The sequence below is a fragment of the Myripristis murdjan genome, chromosome 12 (genome assembly GCF_902150065.1).
Source record: "Myripristis murdjan chromosome 12, fMyrMur1.1, whole genome shotgun sequence".
In the NCBI taxonomy this organism is placed as follows: domain Eukaryota; kingdom Metazoa; phylum Chordata; class Actinopteri; order Holocentriformes; family Holocentridae; genus Myripristis; species Myripristis murdjan.
The window spans coordinates 20,741,869-20,755,659 of NC_043991.1; the positions used below are offsets into that span (position 1 = coordinate 20,741,869).

Genomic DNA, 13,791 nt, shown 5'->3' on the forward strand with positions numbered 1-13,791 from the left:
CATTTATTGGGCTGATATTTTCTACTTCAATGCATCAGGAATTGTAATGGTTTTCAAGGCCTAATTGTTGAGGCTGTTGTCATATTTTTTGTAGGTTATGCAATACTGATAAAGTTGCTAAAAATTCTAAAGTCATTTATTACCGGTATCATCATAATACTCTATGGCAAGCTTTTAAAAAAAAAAAAAACATGCCAACAATATCATTAAAAAAAAAAAAAAAAATACTTCAAGGTTTACAAAAAGGGAGTTGCATTGTTCCCTATGACACTGTGGTTTATAAAGTCAACCTCTTTAGGTTTGAGGTTTTTAAATGAGGTCACTGCTGCTGTGGGCTGTGGCACTACATAAACACTGGAAAAACCTATTGTTAGGGCAACATATTTCAAACAATAATAGTATCCACAAGTGATGAGCCCATAAGAAAATCAGAATCAAAATCAGAAATGCTTAGTTTGATCCTTTAGGGGAGCTTGGGGCAGTTGCAGTTGCTCAAATTCTCAATAGAAGAATATACTACAAGCATAAGTGAAATTAAAAGTAGTAGAAAAGGAAATAGAAAAAGAAATAAGAAATAGAAATATATGTGCATTAGAAATTAAAAAAAAAAAATTATGTGTATTATGTGCATTATGTAGAAATATGGACATTAATCCTACAAAAACATTACTACAATAAATACTGAAATACTAAGTTGATCATATGTAAATAATAATAATAATAATAATAATAATAATAATAATAATAATATAAAGTTTATACACCATATGTACACTGCTGCACTGCTGAATTATTGTATGAATTATTGCACAGTCCTAAACCTTGTGATCTTTTTCTCACAATAACGAGAATCGAGTCTTCCTATGTGTGTTGAAGTGATGAAGCTGTCGTGACAATGTAATTTCCTGCAAAGGATTAATAAAGTATCATTCATTCATTCATTCCTTCCTCATCCTCACCATCATACAGCAACATGCAGAAGATGAGTAGGGCACTCTGGCATCGACTGAGCAGGTCTGGAGCGATGATCCGGCCATCAGCTCGTAGCGCCTCGCCGCTCCGCCGTCGGAGGAGGCTTGTTTTCATTCCTCGGTGGCTAGCCGACAGCGCTAGCCAGCAGTCTGATTTTTTTCTCTCCGACATACTTTGATCTAGCATGTAGGTAACAGTTTGTTGGCATTTTGTATCTGGCGATCCCGGTTGAGCTTAAGCGATAAAAGGCATTAATCACGAAAAGTAACCGCGCCGTCGAGTGTCAACGTCTATCAGTTAGTATAACTAATAAGTTAGCTTAGCTTGCTTGACATCACTTGCTAGCCGAGCTGTTACCTACATAGCAGCTACTAACCTTAGCTGATTAACTAGCTTAACTACATGTAGGACTTGCTAACGGCAGGTAGTCGTGGTTAATTTGAGTGTTTGGTCGGAAAATCGTCAGGAAGAGATTGTGCATTTGTCACATTTGTTTGTACATTTATCACAACGGCAAACTGCCACCTTTGGTCATCTTTGCTACATGGTATTTATCAAGCGACGGGTTGTATAAATCTAACTAGAGTAAATAAAGCTACATTGTCATGCAATGCGGTTGATGTAACAGGTGTGTTTAGTTGTTTTCAATGGGAAAACGTCAAGCTTAATGTGGCTTTGTGACAGCAGTGACAGCGGGTCGGCTAGCTGACGCCGTGACACCGCTACTTCTTTGACATGATGCCCGAGTACATATCGCAGCGATAACTGTCCACTTGGAGTCCACATATTTTTTGACAAAACTTGCTGCAGGGTGAGCTGCTGTGATAGTGCAGTGCCCGCGGCTGTGCAGAGCTGCAGCTGTGCAGGCGTTCAGTGTAACACCCGAGTTCAACATGCACAGCTGTCAGGCTCAAATTAGAGCCATTAGCAGCCGGCCGTCAGGTTATTTATGGATGCACCGGGCCAGGAAAATATTAGTGACAAACATCATCCATTCATGGTCATGTCAGGGTTTGTGTCTTAAGAAGAAATAGTAAGAAATGTAAAAATATGTAAATTTGTAAAGTGCATTGTGTATAAATATGTGCACTATTCCTACTTTTGCATTAATTGCAGTTGCAAAAAAGTGCAACAATAAATTCAACAATAAGGAATTGAGCAAATGTAAAAGATGTCTACCTATATACACCATATATACAAAGGGATGCTGCACTGTTGAATTGTTGTTAATGCTGTTTAAAGAGCATCATCACCATTGGTTTATGCTCCGTCTCATCTGATTGCTACATTAAACTGGCTTTGTCATACTGTAACAGCACATCCAGCTAAGTGTCGTGGTGTGTTACCCAGGATGTTAGAATGGAGTGTGGCCCATTTCTGCCGGACAGCCTGGTGTTGGAGATCTTCTTGCGTTTACCCCATGATGCCGTGTTGAGAGCTGGTCTGGCCTGCAGACAGTGGCTGGCTGTCTCCAGAGATGAGTTCCTGTGGAGGGAGTTGTTTTACAGCTACTACCGCATCCCCCGCTCTGTACCCAGGCACCCAGGTGCACATACTTTTATACTTATTTATTCCACATAGGAATGCATGTTAATTTACAGAAGCAATCAGTTAGTTATTGCAAGAATACCATATTGTTGCATTGATAACTGCTTGTCTATAGAGATGTAGGACCACTACACTGCTACACTGATGCAATAGTAACCTGTGCTCTGTCTTTGTGCAGCGGCTGTGTCATGGTACAGGGAGTTCAAACGTCTCTTTGACTGTATTCCTTGTGTGGAGGTTCAGACGCTGAGAGAGCACCATGACCAAGTGCTCCACCTGGCTTTCTCCCACAGGGGGCACCGTTTCTCCTCTTGCTCCAAAGACTGTACTGTCAAGGTAGGGATTAACCACTTGCACCCGGGGGAGTGGCTTTCTGTCATGTGCTATGGAAGACCAAGAGTCTGCAGTATTTCTTTTCAACCATGAACACACACCGTCAGTCAGAGAGGATAGAGCAAATAAGGGATATCAGCCGCTGTACTATTCGGCTGGAATAATGAATTACCTCTAGATTGCTGTAGGTGTCTGAACCTTTCTCTGTATTCATTTGAGCCAAACTCATCACCTCCAGCAGCGGGGTGATACTAGGGGTTTATATGGGGGGTAAGAGATTATGTGATCATCCCTGTCATCAATCTGTCCGTCTGCTCATTCATCTGTTAGCGGGATAACTCAAAAAGTACAGCTTGGAGTCACACAAAACTTGATTGGAGGGTTGGTAGTGGGCCAGAAAAGAAGTGATTAACTTTTTGGGCCAATGGTCCTCGAGGGGCTGTGGCAGTGGGCAAGGCTTAGAGCAGGGGTGGGTAACCTTTTTAGTTCAAGGGCCGGACAGTGAGTTTAAGATCAGGTTAGGGGGCCACATTCCATGTTTAAATTTTTGTAGGTTTCAATACCACTGCATTTTTTTGAAAACACAGTTTTATCACAATACTTTTCCTTCTCAAATTCCCTTTTTAATCAGTTGATTAATTATTACTATTTCATGCATTCTGAACTCTTCACCAATGTTTAATGCAACATAGCAGTGGGAAGTGGAGCTGTCCTCCCTTCAGGCTTAGTGGAAATCCCCAGTAGGGCACGGAAATGTTTATCAGTTCAATTTGAACAAAATAAGCACAGCGCTTGTGAGAACTGTGCATGTAGTGCCTTTAGTTTCCCACAATGCTTCATTGCTGATCTGGCCCTCAGACCTTATTTTGCCCATGTGTGGCTTAGAACAGATAGGGGCGTACTTTCCAAATAAATCCATTTAACATCACAAAACCTGGGCTGATACTTGGTCAAAGCAGCACTGATCAACCTTCCCTGCTAAGTGGCCAAAAGGGGCAAGTCCTGTGACAACAGCATTGCCAGAAGGGGGTGTGGCTTAACACAAACACAGCTGTATCTTTCAGCTGCAGCTTTGGCGGAGGTCTGTGCTCTACTTATATGTGTGTGTGTGTGTGTGTGTGTGTGTGTGTGTGTTTGTATGTGAGTGCTCTCTTGTTTATTTCTTGATTGTCAAGCTGTTTTCAAATCATTTCATTTTCTGATTCTCTCTATGCTTCAATGCAAACAACTGCCATTGTGCATATCACTCACTTCTTTCCACCCTTCTGTTTGCTGGCCTGTGGTGATCAGCTGTGGGATACCGAGCGGCCAGATGGTACCATCTCCTTGGTGCACAGCTCCAGCATGCGGCAGTTCAACTGGGGCTACACCCAGTTCTCTCAGTTCAATGCTGATGACAGCCTCCTGCTAGTGTCTGGTGTCTACCTGGGGCCGCACCAGTCCTCCTCTGGGGAAATTGCCGTCATCAGCATGGGTAAAAACCACATGCACACAAAAGAGTTGATGTTTCAGTGTTTCCTGTAGACATGAAGTCACCATGACTTTAGGATGATTAAAATTTCATATATTTTAGACTGATATTATGGTGCCATTTAACATGAATATTCTTTCAAAAAAGAGAATTCAGGCAGTTCCTCTGCTGGTGTGCCCTTTTGAATGATTTATAACAAAACAAGCAAAAATAAGTTGCAAGGAGGAAATACAAGTAGGCTTATTAAAGCATATCTAAACCCTGAACCCAAATATCTGTGAAGCCAGACCTATAATGGTGAAAAGTGGTGATGTCAACCATCTAGGTGGGGACCTGGCACCAGTCATCCTACTTCTCACCATTAGATGTCAGGCTTCACACAGATAGGGGTTTAGGTTTACTAAGTCTATGAGAGCAGAGCTCCCATCTAGCATGAATATTACTTAAGAGGTGTACAAATTCACAGAATCATTACTACTACTAGTACTACTAATAATAAATTTAATAGTGATAATAGTGATATATTTCTGACATACTTTTCATTAACAGGATAATCTCAGTTTTTTGAAAGTTTAAAGTAAAAAAAACAAAAAAAACAAGCCGGCAGCAAACAGGACAACACCACCTGACATAATCCACACAGTGATTAAAAAAAACTCCCCAAAATCCCAGCTGAGACAGGAAAAAAATAAACTTTAACATATCAACATGTTAGAGCTTTATATTTTCAGTTTTCTTTCCCACGTTCCCTGCATGTTACATAGGTTACACACCCAGGAGTCTTTGAGATTTATGATTACACTATCATTAATATTTAAGAGAGGAGTTTTAAATCAGTCATCAGAAACTGCATCTTTTACCCTCTCTGTCTCCTTACCCCACCGGACTGCATGCATACATTGTGGGACATCTCATGCACTTTGAGAAACACTGCTTTGGGTAATGGTCAGATAAATGTTAACTTCAAGCAGGAGTAACCGACCAATAGGGTGATGTGCATGAGATACATGAGAAACATGCTTGTGTGGCTCATAGACACACACATTAGACTGTTGTTTGCTTTGCTGTGTTTGTCATTTGTAAAAACACATCAAGGAACACATCCCCCAACAAGTGTGATAACCAGATTAAATAAATCCACAAAGGGGTGTTTTACAGTGTAGCATTCTGGGTTGAAAAATAATTATTTTACCATGAATGATCAGATAAGAGTTTTTTCATGTGGATTTGTTTGTGTTTCATCCCTATGTGTTTGTATCTCTCCCACCCTCCCTGTGCCATTCCGCTCTACAGACAATTACACCCTCTTGTCGCGGGTCAGGAACAAACCCTATGATGTGTTTGGGTGCTGGCTGAACGAGACCCACTTGATCTCTGGGAACCTGCACTGGATCGGCAACATGACGTCCTGCTCTGTGCTCTGGCTCAATAAAGCCTTCCAGGTGAGACACAGTGTTTGTAAGGCACTGTTTGCATGCTGGCATATTTTGCCAGCAATAACTCTGAAATGTTTTTACTCAGCACTTCTTGAGTGACTTTCCATCATGATAGTAGACTCAACACAGTTAGGTTTGGTAGATGGGAATTGGCTACAAAGCATAATCAAGGGGATTTTATCAAAAAAATGAAATTCAAAATTTGAAAAAGTGACAGTATTACTTGAGTTACAGATAAACAGCTGGATCATTTAGAGTAGTTTTGCCCAACTGCGTCACTGAAGAAAAATAGAAGACTGTGGTTTTACTGGGCAGCTCTCACCTCTTGTCCTAACAGTAAACAGAGCGAGCAAGTGTCAGTGGAAAAAACCCCCACAGCAGTTCCATTACCATGATGTTGTCTGTGTGTGACGAAAGTGTAGGAAATGTCACAACACGCTCCCCACAAAGGGTCGGCGGACATCCTGTATCTACTTTTGACATGCTGCTTCAGCTGTTCCATGGCTACCTCACCTGTTTGCTGTGGCCAAAGTCAGTTTGTTTACTTTTTGACTTGGTGTGTACATAACACGTCACTCAGGCTCACTGATGCAATTAGGACACGATGTCAGGTTTGCCTGCGTGGAACTGTCTGAATACTGAATTGGCTTTCCCTGCATAAGAATATGTCAAAATAATGTAAAAAAAATAGCCATACATGATTCTCCACATCCTCTGTCATGTTTTTTTTTCCTCATGCTCTTCTTTTCTCCACAAGGATATTGAATCAGAGAACGTCAATGTGGTCAAGAGACTTTTCAAGATCCAGAACATCAACGCCAGCACCATCCGCACAGTGATGGTGGCCCACTGCCGGCGTCACGACAACCCGGACTTGCTTCTGGACTACGAGGCTCAGTCACAAGCGCGGGCCAAGGCCCAAAGCCAGACAGGACAGGAGTACCAGCCCCTTCTCTTTGACCTGGGTGCCACAGACAGTGAGGAAGAAGAAGAGGAAGAGGAGGATGAGGAGCACCAGAGGGAAATGAAGCATCAGGGCCTCTCCACTGCCCGTGTCCGCCAGCCTAATGTCTCAGGTCTGGAGCATGTTATACAGGTGAGCTATAGGGCTTGACACAGTAACAGCTGCTGTCTCTTGTCCATGCAGTGTTAAAAAATTGACTGATGTGTATTACACTCAGTGAAATGTGGAATTACAAATAGTAGTCATGAAATGTGTAGCACTCTCTAGGTGTTTGATTCCATTTACATAAGCCCTTGATCTCTGTCTTGCCTTTGTCCTTCATTTTCTCCCCTCTGCCATCAGGGCTGTCAGAGTGTAGGGGCCATGGAGCTAGAGATTGAGGCCACAGTGGCCCGAATGATGGGTAGAGCCCACACAAAGGCCCCTGACCCCGGCCTCCTCGGCCCATCTGCCCCCGGGGAGGGAGAGGACAAGACCTACCTGCTCTTCACCACTGGTAGCCTTACTTACTCCCCTCACCAGATAGGTATGGCTGCTTCCACACTGCTGCAATAGAACCAAAGTCCATAAATGTACCTCAAATGTAATGCAATAAATACATAATTTCCTGAACTTTTGTGCCAGAATTCCACACACAGATCATGTCAGACATCTCTTCTTGTGCGGCTGTTTTTCTTCCCTCCAGGTATTAAGCGCATCATGCCTGACCAGATGACCACTTGTGGCCCTGTCCTCGGGGAGGAGCGCAGTTCAGACGAGTTCTTTGATTCGCTGGACCATGTGATTGACATCCATGGTCACATCATTGGTATGGGCCTTTCTCCAGACCATAGGTAAGTGATGGTCAATACATTTTCTTTTAATGTGGCAAACAGCAGCATACTAGGTTCAAAGCAGATCCATCAAATCATGTCTTTTATGACTCTTAACTTTACTCCTTGACTAGGTACCTTTATGTAAACAGCCGGGCGTGGCCAGCAGGATGCATAATCTCGGACCCCATGTCACCGCCCCCCATTGCTGAGGAAATCGACCTGCATGTTATTGACCTTAAGAGTCTGAGGGAGGAGAGAAGGAGCCTGCGCGCACATCGAGCATTCACACCAAACGATGAATGCTTCTTTATCTTCCTGGATGTTAGCAGAGACTTTGTCGCCAGGTGAGTTACTAACCGCACTGGCAGGTGTTCTGCACTGTGCCTGCTTTTCCACAATGATTGTTTTTTTCTCATTGTCTTGACATTGGGAAAAATGTACAGATCACCTGTAGATTCTATGCATTGCTGATGCTCAGTGACATCACCCATCGTCCCACCCCTAAGGTCCTGTGCCAGTCCATTGGTGAACCGGACATGAGGCTCAAGTGATTTGTAATTTCTGAGTTGCTCAAAAGAGAAGTGATAACGCCACAAGCTAGAAAACTTCTCAGGAAACATCAACAAAGACAGTGCATGGCATTAGATCACTACTCTGTTTAGACGGTTTGCAATAAGTAGACAATTTTTAATGTAATGAGGAAATACACTGGCATGGACGTAGCGCAACTTATCTGCTACAAGAGAACACCTCTGTTATGATGAATTGAAGGTGCTTGACTGTAGCTGTCCTGCATGCTGATCAGTTTTCATGAACCTGATCTTTTTTTCCGCTGTGCATTGTTGTCAAAAATCCTGGATGATGATTATCCTGAGACAGTCCTGACAACAGCCACAACCAGGGCATGTTTGATCTATTTTACATATTGGCATGTCATATCCACAGAAATTGTCATTTCAGGCTAATACAGATATTTCATTTGAAATCCAATATCGGCCAAGAAACAGCTTGTATATGTCAAGGATATTATAATGTGGTGCCATATGGAACATGAAAATGACTGCAAAAAAAAACAAAAAAACAGGACAGATCTCTTTGAGTCTGGTGGCTGGAGAGTCTGTGCCAGTAGTGCTTACAGAACTGAATCTCTCAGTTTATAAAAAATAGTCCTTGGCTTCCTGCAAAAGTAGCTGGCAAGACTGGCCAAAAATACCAGCCACAGCAAAAGCTTGGACTACACGCTTGTGGCTAGCTGTATTTGCTCCACCCTGATAGTGCTATTTTAGAGTGGTAGGGAATTCCCAGGCAGAATAGAAGGTCACAACAAAATGTGCTTTGTAAGCCACAATGCAAAGCAGAGATCAGATATGGACCCCAGGAAGACAGATAATGGTTTGAAATGATGTCAAAGTAAACAGCTGTCTGACTTATTTCCTCCCCAGTGGAGCAGAAGACAAGCATGGCTACATCTGGGACCGTCACTACAATATCTGCCTGGCACGCCTGGCACACGATGACGTGGTCAACTCTGTGGCCTTCAGTCCCGCAGACCAAGAGCTGCTGCTGTCTGCCAGCGACGATTCTACCATTAAGGTGTGGCGTTCACCACGCATGGTCCGCTTGGCACAGACTCCCGCCCGGCCGCCCAGGCCTCGCAAACTCCTGTCTTCCTGGCTGAACCGCAACAAGAACGCCACGTCTGCCAACAGTGTCAATGGAAAACCTTGAGTCAGGTTGGAAAATACTTGAGGGAGGGAGAGGGAAGAGGAATTTTGTTTTATCTGTTTCCTCTATGGTGTGAAATTACACTCCAGGTATGCATGCCGTGTGGGTACTGTACACGGCTCACTCTCACACAGTTCTGACCCGTGGCAGTGCTGGGTGTCCTCATCCAGCAGGACACTGGATGTGATGTGACTCAGGGTTAGATGCAAGGGAGCGCTATTGCAATAGCAACTAACAGAAATCACCGTAAACTTGCTATTGCTGTTAGCAAGGGTGATACTAATGTTATCACCATAGATAGAAATAGCGTAGAACTTACACCTAAATGCACATCCAAACCTGTTCTCCAAAAGAAGGTTGTATCTGTATTTATTTTACAATGTTTCACCTAAATAGATCCCCGGTGTGTTTTCCCTCAAGCTGAAGGTCGGCCACGTGAATTTGAACACCGACCTTCTGGACCTTGTTATAATGTAAACATGTTGGAGAGGCGGCTCTTTACAGTTGTGGTTGTTATATCCTGCCCAACAAATGCAAAGTACAGTAACTGAAAATTATTAAAAAACAAACAAACAAACAAACAAAAAAATGTAAAGAATTCTTGCAAGTTTTCTATCTTGTATATGAACACAATTGTGTCATTTTTTTAAAAATATGATTTTCAGAGTATCCGAGTCACAATAACCATGAAAATAAGGGAAAACATTTAGCTTTCACTGCAGTCTGCCTTGGTCTCCCATGGCTTGGTCAGGTGGAACAGTCACTGGGGATCATTAAGCTGAGGAGTGACTACTGAATTTATAATGGAAAGATAATGTTGAAAGACACTTCAAATTTAAGGTGGACTGATACTGAATTATTGGATGTTTTACCGTACACTGTTATCCAGGCTAGCCAGCCAGTTGAGCAGCGAGCTGTTTTGCTACTTGTGAGCAAATCTTTGTCGGGCCTACATTGTATAAGATAAGAAAATGTAATAATGTCATGATCACAAAGTGTATACCCCCCATCTCTAAAGATGATGCACATTTTTAACACCGTTCATTTATTCATTATTAGATGCTGTTCACTCTTGCATCACAAGGAAATGCCCTTTAAAGATCTGGGAAGCTGGACTCAAATATTATTATAAGGCTCTAAACCTCAGATATGATAAATGAATGCCTTGTTAGTATGTTTGTCCAGTTTTGAAGGCAGTGGCTGGGTGTGTCACTCATTTATTAATATTCATAGTCTACCCGGAACTTTTAACCTCTCGCCTCACTTAAATCTGTACAGTTGCGGTACACCAGCCCTTTCCCTTTTAGTCTCACACCTCTGCTCTGACACAGGGAACAGAGAGAGAGAAGAGCGCCTGCGCTGAACTCAATCTCCACAAATACAGAAGGAACAGAGTATCAGTTCAATACAGAGTGCATTTTTAAGTTTCCAGTTATGAAACAATTCTGTCTTTTACGGGACAGTTGGCAACCTTACCGGTTAGTCCCACAAGCAAACCTATAAATTTTAATAAAAGGTTACTTACCAGATCAGCATGCCTCTGTGCTGCACCCTGGGCCTTGCTTACTGGAAGTTGCCCCTTTTACCTAATTAAATATTTCGGGTAGAAGCAATTTTACTGCTTGTTTGAACTTAGTTACATGTTTCGGTCCACCCAGTTGAAACCTGTTGCCTGAACAGAGGGGAAGGCCAGCTGAGATCTTTCAGGGCTGACTGCTCTTTGTAGTGGGATTCATTTCAAAATATCCTCAGGGTCAGTTATGAATGCAGATATGTGTTAAAGTAACCCATTGCTAAAGAAATCGCTGCTTCTAGTTTCCCAGACCTTTAATTGATAGAGAGGCACTCTGAGGTATCTGGATGATTGTCAGCAATGGATGCGGATGGATGGATTTTTTTTTTTTCCTCATCACCTGATAGAATGTTTGTTTAGTTTTCACGAAGCTTTCCCCACTGAGTGTAAAATCCTGGTCATTGCTATGGAGTTGTTTGTTACACTGCATGAGTTCAGCCTCATCACGGACAACTTGGAGTTTGCCTGAATAAAATTTGAAATATTATCTTAACAGAATTTCAGCGCCCCACTATTCAGGGGTCCTTGTTTGAGTCATTCATTCTATGAACAATTTGAATTTGACACCACCGCTCCAAAAAAGGTTATGAAAATAGACCTTTTTCACAGCAGCCACATTCAGATGAATAGCAGAATAAACCCAAGTGTTGCTAATGACATTAATGAAGGTTCTGGCCACTTCTGGACACTTCTACAAGGTGGAAATCAGCTTCATTAATCCGACATCTTCGCAGCGTGTAATAAAAGCATGCATAAAGAAGACGGGGAGGGACTAATTTGCTTGACTTCCCAGAATTTCCCAGAAAGTCCAGATAGTTAAAAATGTCTGACCAATGACCAAAACTGTCCGGAAAATGAAGTAATGATTGAAAAACAGCTGAGTGGCTCATACGGACAGAGGAGGTGGTTGAGCTCCTCTCTAAAAATAACACATGAATACAAGTTGAAAAAAAAAAACCCTGCATGATTAAAGTCCGCTGTTGTGTTCTCAGTGGCCAAAATCACTGTTGTTGTGTGGACAGAGGGGTGAAATGTGAAGAAGAAAGCTTTATTTTCCCAAAAATTGTCTCCATATGGACGTAGCCTTAAATGGAACAGATTATTAATTATTAATATCATTAGTAACACCTGTGTTTACCTGCTGCTCATATCAACATGGCTGCTGTGAAGTAGGTCAATTTTTATTGTACGTGTACAAGACAGATTATTAAACATATCTACATATCCACACATTTTATATCACTAAAATAATTGAAAATATAAATGTACTGAACACTGATTGGTTTGAATAGCTAATCCGTATTTTGATATGGCATGGATCGTTTACTGTTAAAGTCATCTTTTATAAATGCATGATACTTTCAGTAAATCAGCTCAGTAAATTCATGCATTCATGGAAACTGTAGTAATGGATGGTGAACAATTGTCTGCACCAATTATTTTGAGTGAGCACAATAAAAATAAGAATGTTAAGATTTCAGTTTTGAATTGCAGAAGAGCTTTTATCAAAATGCCACCCAAAAGTTGCGATTATTAGATATAGGATACATCTTTTGACATCACAGTATGAGAAATGGGATATCTCTGTGATATTTGTCTGAATTTCAGGAATTTATATTTTTAAAAAAATGTCACCACCTGGAAGCTCATCATTTTCTGGTCTGTGTCAAACAGGAAAACATTAACTTCATTATATACAATGACCATCACCTAAGAGGTTTACTTTGAGACCTTTTTTAAATTGATTTAGTACTTTATTTATTTTTTAATATTTTTTTTGTATGTATTTTTGCTCACATGTAATGAGCAGTGTTTAGGTACTTGCCTGCAGCTGACAGACAGGAATATCCTGCTGAGGCAGACTGGCTTCTGGTTAAGACCTGGATAGAAAATAAAAATGGATTGCAGATCATCCGAACAACCGGCCAGAAGTTTTCAGAGAAACCTTGCAGACATGCTTCTTTTTTCCAGCTCTCGTCTTCCAAACTTGTTTTGGAATATGTGCAATATGGTGACTCTTTGGTTTTATAATCATCCCTCCTGCTCTCTATTTTCTTTCTTTAAAAATATAACAAGCATGTCATTGAAAGACTGGAGGTCTAAATAGGTTTCAGACGAGCAACCTTTTGGCTAAAGACCTGTACTGTTTGCAAGTGCATGATAATATTACAGTATAACATAAAAACAGAACATGTCTTGGCTTCTCTCCTATTTTCTCATCCAAAATTACCATCATTTATGCTACAAGAACTGGCCACACAGCGTTGGTGCCCTTGTGCATGTGTTTCCTTCTCTCTCCCTGATTATTTAACATTTAAAAATTTTCACTGATAAAGTAAATGCCATCGAACTCTATTAATAAACTAATTTCACACTTGATTGCTCAAATACATTCTCAACAATTGTATATGTGTTCTGCACACATATTAAATAAGTATTTGTGTTTACGTGTGTGTAGAGAAACACAAAAAAGAAAGCAAAATACTTGTTGTGCCCCCCTGCATGTCAGTCTGCTGCCCTTTGCCACTTTTACAGTGAATTTTGCCCCTCACACTGACCTCATATATTACAGTAATTGTATTTGTGTATGTTGCATTTGTTGTCTGCAACTTTCATCACTGAATCTGTGTTCATAGGTGAGTGTTTTCTTAGTTTTTTTTCTCTTAATCAAAGATACATGAAATAAATAAAAAAACAGACAATGTCACATATCTACCAAAGGAATGATTTCCCTAGAAAGCACTGCCTTTCTAGACATGTACTGACTGCATGTGTCTCAAATCTGGATTTCGCATCAAACGTGTCGACGTTCCCTCAATATAAATGTGATTCACACAGCTGCAAGGCAGAGGGAAGTAGAGAACTGTCGTCTGCAAACGGCCCTGTCTGGATTAGACTCCTAACCACAAGGACTACAGGAATGTACTGGGGGCCCACTGTGCACCACAAAGTGC

The 13,791-nt window shown here is 41.5% G+C and overlaps 1 protein-coding gene across 3 annotated transcripts; it reads left to right on the top strand.

The window, feature by feature from the left end:
- The first annotated feature begins 1,009 nt into the window (after nt 1–1,009).
- Nucleotides 1,010–11,335, top strand: fbxw5 (F-box and WD repeat domain containing 5). 3 transcript variants are annotated; one of them, XM_030066144.1, is made up of 10 exons: nt 1,010–1,158; nt 2,323–2,518; nt 2,699–2,856; nt 4,144–4,327; nt 5,618–5,766; nt 6,518–6,856; nt 7,067–7,250; nt 7,410–7,557; nt 7,671–7,883; nt 8,982–9,267. In XM_030066144.1, the coding sequence occupies exons 2-10, from the start codon at nt 2,332–2,334 to the stop codon at nt 9,265–9,267; spliced, it is 1,848 nt and encodes a 615-aa protein (XP_029922004.1). In that variant the 5' UTR covers nt 1,010–1,158; nt 2,323–2,331. The 3 variants fall into 3 exon arrangements, with proteins under 3 accessions (XP_029922004.1, XP_029922005.1, XP_029922006.1); XM_030066145.1 differs by having other exon boundaries at nt 1,052–1,158; nt 2,289–2,518; XM_030066146.1 differs by lacking the exon at nt 1,010–1,158 and having other exon boundaries at nt 2,332–2,518; nt 8,982–11,335.
- The last annotated feature ends 2,456 nt before the right edge of the window (nt 11,336–13,791 follow it).